The sequence below is a fragment of the Aulonocara sp. 'chitande type north' Nkhata Bay genome, linkage group LG3, assembly GCF_057382095.1.
Source record: "Aulonocara sp. 'chitande type north' Nkhata Bay isolate Kocher_YH1m ecotype deep benthic linkage group LG3, A_spYH_male_GT1.1, whole genome shotgun sequence".
In the NCBI taxonomy this organism is placed as follows: domain Eukaryota; kingdom Metazoa; phylum Chordata; class Actinopteri; order Cichliformes; family Cichlidae; genus Aulonocara; species Aulonocara sp. 'chitande type north' Nkhata Bay.
In genome coordinates this window covers 68,965,933-68,974,938 of record NC_141346.1, presented here as the reverse complement: position 1 = coordinate 68,974,938, position 9,006 = coordinate 68,965,933, and the positions used below count along the sequence as shown (strand labels likewise).

General features: G+C 46.8%; 1 protein-coding gene and 1 pseudogene across 1 annotated transcript; both read right to left on the bottom strand.

The window, feature by feature from the left end:
* Positions 1-1,751: 1,751 nt before the first annotated feature.
* On the bottom strand, positions 1,752-3,424 carry LOC147336838 (uncharacterized). The gene is made up of 2 exons (XM_086287692.1): positions 2,723-3,424; positions 1,752-2,266 (listed from the first exon to the last, which is right to left on the bottom strand). Exons 1-2 carry the CDS (start codon positions 3,222-3,224, stop codon positions 1,752-1,754), a joined length of 1,017 nt encoding a protein of 338 aa, XP_086143818.1. The 5' UTR covers positions 3,225-3,424.
* A 2,399-nt stretch (positions 3,425-5,823) lies between these two features.
* LOC147336837 (uncharacterized) lies at positions 5,824-8,436 on the bottom strand (annotated as a pseudogene).
* Between the last annotated feature and the right edge of the window lie 570 nt (positions 8,437-9,006).

Below are 9,006 nucleotides of genomic sequence, written 5' to 3'. Positions count from 1 at the left end.
CATATTAAAACATGACTGAGCACAAAATCACCAAGAATGACATCTTATAAGTGCTGTGTAAGCGCGTGCGGCCTTCCAAGCTCAAAGCCTTTGCCCTCCATAGATCAGCCAAACTCGCGCTGGCTGTAGCTTTTAACCTTTAATTACCTTGAGCACAACTCTAGAATGAGCAACAAACTGCAATGTGTATGGAATGATCATGATTACATCTGCAATGGAAAATCATGTTATTATTCTGGTACCTGTAAGAAAGATCAAACTAAAGTTATCACCATCACTGTAATGCAAAGAATAATGTAAGATCAAAAACTTCAATTCATGCTTAATGCAAAGCTGGTTATATACTTCTAATGAACTAATAATGGCATATTAAAATATTAAATAATAATGAGAAAAACATCCCCTCCTTATTCTACAATTCCCTCTGTTGACCTCTGGAGAATCCAGAGGTCACAAACAGTTGTGTCCCTCCTTGGCCTACCCATTCAGTTCCACATGCATCATTGGCATCATGGACATTGGAGTAATGACTCCAGGGTCCACTGCTCTCACAGACATACTTTTGAACATTCTTCTGGCACAAGGGATGAGACAACAACAAATAACCATAATACCCACCACAACAGACAAAGAAAACATGACCGAAGCGATGACCCCCTTCCACCGTCCGAACACTCAGGTCAGCCAGCCTTCTAACGGATTACCAACACCGGAGTGATCATGCATAGTTTCAGAAAGGCTCTTTAGGCCCTCCAGAGCCTTGGTTACCGACCCATCTGGAGCAGTATTGTTTGGAATAAAATTACAACACTGATCGGCCAATATAGGACAACCGCCCCCTTTTTGTCCGCTAACGACATGTCAAGGGCCATTCTATTCTGCACTCCCATTAACGAGGTCGGACCCACCTGCTCCGCCAACCCCTCCATGCCGTCTCTGGTGAGGTTAGAGAGCCTCAGTACATTATAGTGAACATAATTGATCCTATCTACGTTCTTGCGTTCTTAACCCTTTTGGATCAACCCCCGCTATTTCCACCCCCAGAACCAAATACATAGATTGTTTGCGATGCCAATTCCCCAATGATAAAGTTAACGCGTTTCCAGAGGGGCTAAAATCCCTCTGTAGTTTAAGCCCGTTTTCTGATCCTGATTCTAACGGTTCCCAATTTTGCCCAGTGTAACCCCTTACCTGGTCCCAATTACGGCACCAGCTGTCATACGGACGATTTCCCCTCTCGCAGTGCGTACTCACTGAATAATCCCAACAGACCCACACATTGTATCCCCTCCAAGCACTGCCGACGTCCCTGCAATTAACAACATCACACAGATCAAACGTAAAGGAAGTTGTGGAGCCAATAACATAATCTAATTCTAAACCACCATATGGGCTGAGACACTCATCCTTTTTACCAGAGACCTCGCGCTTCACTCTTGCCCGCAACCTTAAATCACTATGGACCACGCGTGATGTACTTGGTGTATCAAACAACGCCGGACTGGCATGGCCTCCGTGCTCAGACTGGTTTCCCGGGTCGGTCTGCAACAAACAAATCAAAAAACAAATAGCCATGATTAGCAACATAGTTGACATCAAACTCATAATAATTTTGAACATTGTGATGGCTTTTGAAACTCTTCTTTCAGCACCAGTGTCTAATTGTTGTGATGGCATGGTGGTATGTGAATGTTATGGTGTAGTAAAAAGTTCAAAGCCCTTTGTCAGAGCCTCTCTCCTGTTTTAGGTGTTCAGTGTGGTACCGCTCCTTTTCGTTGGCGCGGCGATCTCCTCCTTGGCTGCTCTTCTTTCTTCGACCTTCCGGGTAGACTACCGGTCGGTCCGTTGCACAGGTGTGAGGGATTATTGTGCCGCTCAATTTCACCTGCGTCGGGTTGAGATTGATCCTTCCCCACCAAGCCCTCGTGCGCAGCTGCGCACTGCGTCCAGTGATACCAGGTGTCGCCTTTCCCCTTCAGTTGGACCGCTGTCGCCGTCCGAGCCGATACCTCATATGGACCAGTCCAGCGGGGCTCCTTCCACTTTCGTTTGATGACTCTCAGCCACACTGTTTTCGCGTCTGGGACCTCTCCTTCTCCTGTGGGCCCTTTACAAGCCGCCTGTTTCGTGAAACTGGACACTAGCGCCTTTAGCTCGTTCCAGTAGTCTGCGTGGGACCGGTTCCCCTTTTTGTCCCGTTCACCCGAGCCCACCGTCCAAGGTGCCGGAAACTGTCTCCTGGTTTGCAGCTCGTATGGTGTAAAACCTGTGGATTGATTAACAGAACATCTTATGGTCATCAACGCAACCGGCAGGGCTGCGACCCAATTTAGCCCTGTTTGCGCGCAGATTTTTGCCAATTTGTTTTTCAAATTTAGGTTCATTCTTTCTACTTTCCCCTGAGACTGAGGATGATAGACCGTTCCAAATTTATGCTGGACGCCCAACATTTTTTCTACTTTTTCCAAATCTTGATTTTGAAAATGGGTTCCATTATCTGATCTAATTCTTTTCGGGAACCCATGACGGGGAATGTAATGATTGATTAAACACTTAACGACAGTCTTAGCATCCTCCTTTTTTGTAGCCCAGGCCTCTGGCCAGCCGGTCAAAGCGTCAACACACAATAACAAATATCTTACACCGCCCGGCCCAGAATCAATCATATCAGTGAAATCAATAACAATCTCCTCTCCCGGCCTCTCAGGGGGCCGAAACTTACCCACTTCCGGTTTTACTGCTGGCTTAGGATTGTGTGCCCCACAGATTAAGCACATCCTGGCCTTCTCCCTTATCATTCCTCGCAGCTCAGGATGCCACCAATGACACAAATTTCTTTCCATCTGGGCTCTCCCCACGTGAGCAAGTCCGTGGGCTTCATCCACCTTCTGTTCTGCCATTTTGGCTGTCAGCACAGGGCGCCCGTCTGGCCCCCTCCACAAATGTCCATCCTGCCAGGCTCCTTTGTTTTTCCACACCCCCTTTTCCTCTGGGGATGCCTCCTCCTGGGCCCGTTTAACTTCCTCAATCAAGTCAACAGATCTCTCCTCTTCTGGGGTTACCTGTATCATTTGTCTCTGTCCTTTGTAGCCTGCGGCCTCCTTTGCGGCTTCGTCTGCTCTCTGGTTTCCTTTTTCCACCATGCTGGTTCCTTGGGAGTGAGCTTTGCATTTTATAATGCTCACCTCCTCTGGGTCAGCCAAGGCCTTTTCCAGTTCCTCCATTTCATGTTTGTGGGAAATAGGTGCATTGGTTGCTGTTCTGAATCCTGCTCTTTTCCACTGAGGCAGCTCCACATGCGCTGCTCCAAACGCATATGCCGAATCGGTGTAGATGTTCACTCTCCTGTTCTTGGCTAGTCTCAAAGCTCGAGCTAAGGCTATCACTTCAGCTCTCTGGGCCGACTGCTTTCCCTCAATCCTTCCTGACTCTCTGACCTGATAATCTCCTTCTACTCTGCAGACCACCACATACCCTGCTTTCAGTCCTCCTTCGTCTCGGTGGCAACATCCATCGGTGAACCAGTCCTCAGCTCCCGGTATGGGTTCGGCCTTCAGGTCCTCTCTAATCTTTTCCTCAATCTGTGCTCTTTTGGCGCAGTCATGTGGTTCCCCTACACCCATTAAATCTGCCATGTTAATTCCTTCATGTGTGAATGTCAAATTTGGGGCCTCTAAGACTTTGCTCAGTCTCTGATGTGCCCGTGGTGACATACAAAATGCTTGTGAATTCACGTATGCCACTATGCTATGTGTAGTGAGTATTTTTAGTGGGTGTTCTCTCACTACATGTGCTGTTTTTTGGATAATTCTCGCGACCCCTGCTGCATGTTGTATGCATGTAGGATGCTTTGCTTCTGTTGGATGTAGTTTTACACTAACATACATGAGCACTTCTCTACCCCCCCCTTTTTTCTGAAACAACACTCCATTTACAATAGAGTTTGTTTCAGAAACATCCAAATAGAATGGCTCATCATAATTGGGTGTGGCTAAATCTGAGGCCCTTGACAAATCCTGTTTTACCCTAATAAATGCGGCTTCAGCTTCAGGCGTCCAAGGCAACTCAGCCTTAAAGTTTCGAACACCAACTTGCTTCATTAGGCCCCTTAAAGGGGCAGTTTTGCCTGCATAATCCGGAATGAACTGCCTGCTGTAACCTGTTAAACCAAGAAAAGAAAGCATTTCTCTCACAGTTCGCGGTTTTGGGTGTGTCAAAATTTGGTCTCTGTGTGTGTTCATCAAACCCACTGATTTGTGTGCGATTACCCGGCCCAAAAAGGTCACTTCAGGGCGAACTAACTGCAGCTTGTCTTTACTTACTTTAAAGCCACATTCCGCCAACCTATTCAACACAACGAACGATGCCGCTGTACAATCCGCTGCTGACGGGGCTGCAATGAGAAGATCATCAACATATTGTATTAATGTACAATCATTAGGCAAATTACATGACGACAGGGCTTCTTTAAGCACCTGATTGAAAATGCCTGGAGAAAGTGCAAAGCCTTGTGGCAAACGTGTGTATCTGAGTTGTTGGCCTCTGTATGTGAATGAAAAAATGTCTCTGAGTGACTCATGCAGAGGAAGACAAAAAAAATGCATTTGCCAGGTCTATGCACGTGAACCACTTTTGGTCACATGTGATAGCTGATAAAGCTGTGTACGGATTTGGTACCGGTGCAGTAGTAGAGAGCAATATTTCATTAATGGCTCTCAAATCATGTGCCATACGGTATTTTCCTGTTCCATGTTTCTCCACTGGTAGAATTGGTGTGTTCCACAGTGAGTGAGAGGGCTCTAACACCCCGGCCCTTAGCAGGCCTTCTCTTGTTTCTGTAATTCCTGCCTCTGCTTCAGGTTTGTGTTTATACTGTGGTCTATTGATTGGTGTGTGTGACTTGAGCTGGAACAAGACAGGAGGACACTTAGCTAGGCCAACATCCGTGGGCCCTTTTGACCATAGACTGTCAGGCAGATTCGACAGTCCAGCAACTGCGTGAGGATGATCTACACACTCCTCACCATGTGTTTTTGAAATTTCTTTATGTTCCAAGATCACTGTATCCTCACAGGCACAAGTTATGCGATAGGTTTTACAATTTGGAGCATAAGATAAGTTAGGAATTTGGGTTCTTTGCCACCCTGTGTCATCCAGTGCTTGCCTGACCATTGGACCTAGATCACCTGCACCATGACCTTGGTGGACCGCCAATGTAATGTGAGGGGTTGAATTTTGTTCCACATTGTACCAAGGCAATTGTTCATCAGTTAATTTCACAGCCGCGGCTACACCTTCTGGTCCGATGTAGATGTCATGTGTTTGCACATTCCACGTCTGACCCTCAAGATCAGATTGAAATAATTCACGATAGGTGTCGTCATTCTCTTTATCATAAAACAGGGTAACGTGGTAAGGGTCGCGCGGAGGGGAGTAAACTGCCAAGCTCATTATCCAGGGTCTCCACAGCTGAAATTGCCTCAGAACATCCTCTTTCACTAGTCTCCCCCAGTAGATATTGACTTTTGCTCTTTCACAGTCTTGAAGCAGGTATTGAGTCTTTGAACTTGTTCCCAGGCACGGAAAATGCTGGCCCCCTGGCAGAGTCACAGATAATCCATCTGCTGAACATGTGATTGTGGCGCCCAACTTCACGAGCAGGTCCCTGCCCATAAGATTTACTGGCGCTTGCGATGACACCACATAGTTGTGTTTCAAAGTCTGCTTGCCCAGCTTTGTCAAAGCTGGGTCAGTCACTGGCAGAGTTGTCGGGATCCCGGAAAAACCCACCACGTTCACTGTGTGGCAGGACAACGTTGCACTGTCTGGTGCTGCTCTCAAGGTTGAATATGTTGCTCCAGTGTCTACTAAGAAGGGCAATTCTGTCCCTTCTATAGTCATTAACAGCATGGGATCTGCCATTACCATACTGTTTGGTCCCTCCGGGTCCCTTCAGTACTGGTCCTCCCTCCAGTCAGCCACTGGATACTGCGCGGCTGGTGCTGCACTCGGGTTTGGGGCCTGATATGCTCCCCTAGAGCCATCTCTTGCTCTCGGAGCTCCACGTGCCTGGGATTGGTAGCCTCTTCTTTGATTGTTCTGACGACGTTCTGGGCAATATTTGCTCCAATGACCCTCTGCTCCACACCTCCAACAGACATTCCAAGGCACACTGCTGAGATTCCCCGTGTCACGAGCTCTTTGTACTCCCCCCGCTGAGCCACCACGCCCTCTGTACGATTCACCGGTTCCCCAATTCCCTGTGGGTTGGTTCTGCCTTGGTGCATTGGCGGGCCATCCGTCATTAGTGCAGGGACCCGGGCCACTATCTGGCCATTCAGGCCCAGGACCAGGCTGGGTCGCAACTATCATAATTTTTTCTGTTTTTTCTTTTTCCTCTTTTTTCTTTTCGCTGGCTTTGTTTCTGGCCTCCACCAACTGTAGTTTGAGTAGAGACGCTTGTGCCTCCTCCAACTCTTTTTTCTGCTTGTTCGCCCTGTCCTGCTCCAGCTGCAAACGATGTGAGACGTGTCTTTCCCACTGCACCGAATCTGCTACGGCAAAATCTGGGTTTTTCTGTAGATCTTCTGTGACCTGGTTTGGCAGCCCTGCCAGCACCGCTGAGCGAAACCACGCCCGATGCTCACCTTCTCTACCCGGATGGGTACCTGTTTCTAACAACCACTGATCTCTGGCTTTTTCTAAAAACTCTCTAGGTGTGTTTTGGGGGTCCCAAATTATTTTAGGTATGGCTCCTGTATTAGGGGTTGGGTACTTTTCACGGACTGCGTCAGACAAAGCACATTGCACTTCATGATAAGGCAAATCATTTGCATAGCGAGTTGTGCGAGCTATAGCCTCTACATCTGCTATCCCACCACCGAGCATACACCGCGCAGAAATGGCGCGAAAATCACCAATCGCAAGCTCCTCTCCTTCTGTTAGTCTGCCTAATTCACGCAACCACCTTACTCCGCCCCCAGTTATAGGTGGAAGCTGTTTAACCAATGCCTCCAAATCTCTTACTTTGTATGCGCGGTACACTGGTTCATTTTTTGCACCAGCCACTAAAGGCAAATTATAATGAGTGCCCGCAGCTTTTTCTGCTTTGGTCACAGTTTTACACTGTCCCAATTTTCCCTTGCCTTTTGAACTCTTAAAAATAGGCCTCCTCTGTCCCTGCTCTTTTTTTTTTTCACCTGTCTTGACCTAAAATTCCTGGCTATACTTGGTTCTGACGAGACTCCTCCTCTGTCGTTATCTTCATCATCTTCTTCTTCCTCTGTGGTAGATGAGTCATTGTCGCTCTCCTCTTCTGCCATGCTTTTGGTCATTTTGTCCTTTACGGTCTTCAGTGTATTTAATACTTCCAATAGCCCTTGCGGGGCTTCAAGCATTCGTCCGAATACTTCTCCTGCCCATGTGTCTGACTTGGCCATTGCTTTAGAGTGTTTTGACCTGGTTTGGGCCTGCTCTTCTCTTGCTGGTGTTGGCAGCCCGATGAAAGCCGGTTGTGCCATCCTTTCCACCGGTGAAATCATTTCCTCGTTTGTTGCGGTCCAATCCGCTTCTCCAGTCTGGTCTGGCAGGCTCTCTCTTGATGCTTCGGCTTTTGGCCTGTCTTCTCTCTCATGTGAACAAGAAGGCAAAGGCAAGCCTTCCTCTGCGGCTGATGTTATCTCTTTCCCTTCCCCATTCAGGGACTGACATTTAACTGTCATAGGCCCTTCATTATGAAACACCAGTGGTGCTCTGGTGTATTCAACATCAGCTTACAGGCATGATATGTTGTCGTCCTACGGCATTAGATGTTAATGTGGCCCAAGGAAGAATCTCTGCTGTGTGATACTTGTTAGCATCTCCTGGTTTTGGAATCCAGTTCTTCATTTGGCCTTCCAGCTTCTTATTTTGGTCTTTCAGTTGTTTCAAAGCCTCCATTATGCTTTCCATATCTTCTGTTTCCGCTGTGTTATCCTCCTCCATCCAGGAAGATGCTCCGTTCCACAAGAACATCCACTTGCAACACTTTGCATGAGTTTGCTGTAGTTTCTTGATTTGTTATTTAATTTTCCAGTTGATTGAACTTTTCTCTGCCTCGGTTTGCAGTTGTTCCAGTTGCTGCTCACATCTCTCTCCTTCTATTTTGAGCACAAGACTTAGGGCTATTTTGTCATCCAGCCCTCTCTGTTGGGAATCAATAAGCTTGTTTAGCTCAGCTTCCATTGCTTTGCAGTCCTTCTCAGCTAACTTTGTTGATCCAGGGGAAGCTAAGCGAATAGCTTTTTTTAACTGTTGCTGCTGCTCCTTTAGAGGCTTATAGCCTCTGTGCCCAGTAGGTGTCGTGTTCGGGCCGTCAGCCATTATCCTAGAACACAAGCTTACCTCCCTTTTTTGTGACGTTATACGGCTCCTCCTTCTGGATCACTCCGCAATGTCTGCCTGTTAGCTTTCAGAATTACTTTCGCTCCTCCAAGGGTCACTGTCTCCTTATGATCTGCTTGGTAAGACACACAGCCAACGCAGTGTGTCAAGTCTTAACCAAGCCTCTTTCAATATTCGCTTTTAATGACCACTTTTCACTCTGGAACATAAATGTTATAAACTCATACACACTGCATGTTAACTTTGGGGCACAAAACAATAACACAGCTCAAATGCATTCACACAGCCTTAAATTTTTTCACAGAAAATTGCCCCAAAGCAGTATCATGTTTGCTCACAAACTAACAAATTCACCGTGTTGTTTACCGAGCGAGGGAGCAATGGACCAATTAAATCCAAACTCCTCAATAATTAGCTGTATAGCTCGCTCTACTTCAATGCCAAACCATAGTACTGTGATTAGCTTTATTCAAATCAAATCTATGTTTCAAAGCCTTTCAAACGCACACCCACACACACAATTTCAACCACGCACTCTCAAGCACACATTTGTCTCCTTTAAATCTACTAATCGCTTGGAGACATCTCCACAGATAATTACATTATTTCCCAAGCAAGCATATC

What these genes read in the sequence shown, in the direction of transcription:
- LOC147336838 (XM_086287692.1), bottom strand. Translation starts at nt 3,224, where the DNA reads ATGGAGGAACTGGAAAAGGCCTTGGCTGACCCAGAGGAGGTGAGCATT. An exon ending in AGCAGTAAAACCGGAAGTGG is followed by an intron (nt 2,267 to 2,722) that starts GTAAGTTTCGGC and finishes ATCAATCCACAG; the next exon opens with GTTTTACACCATACGAGCTG.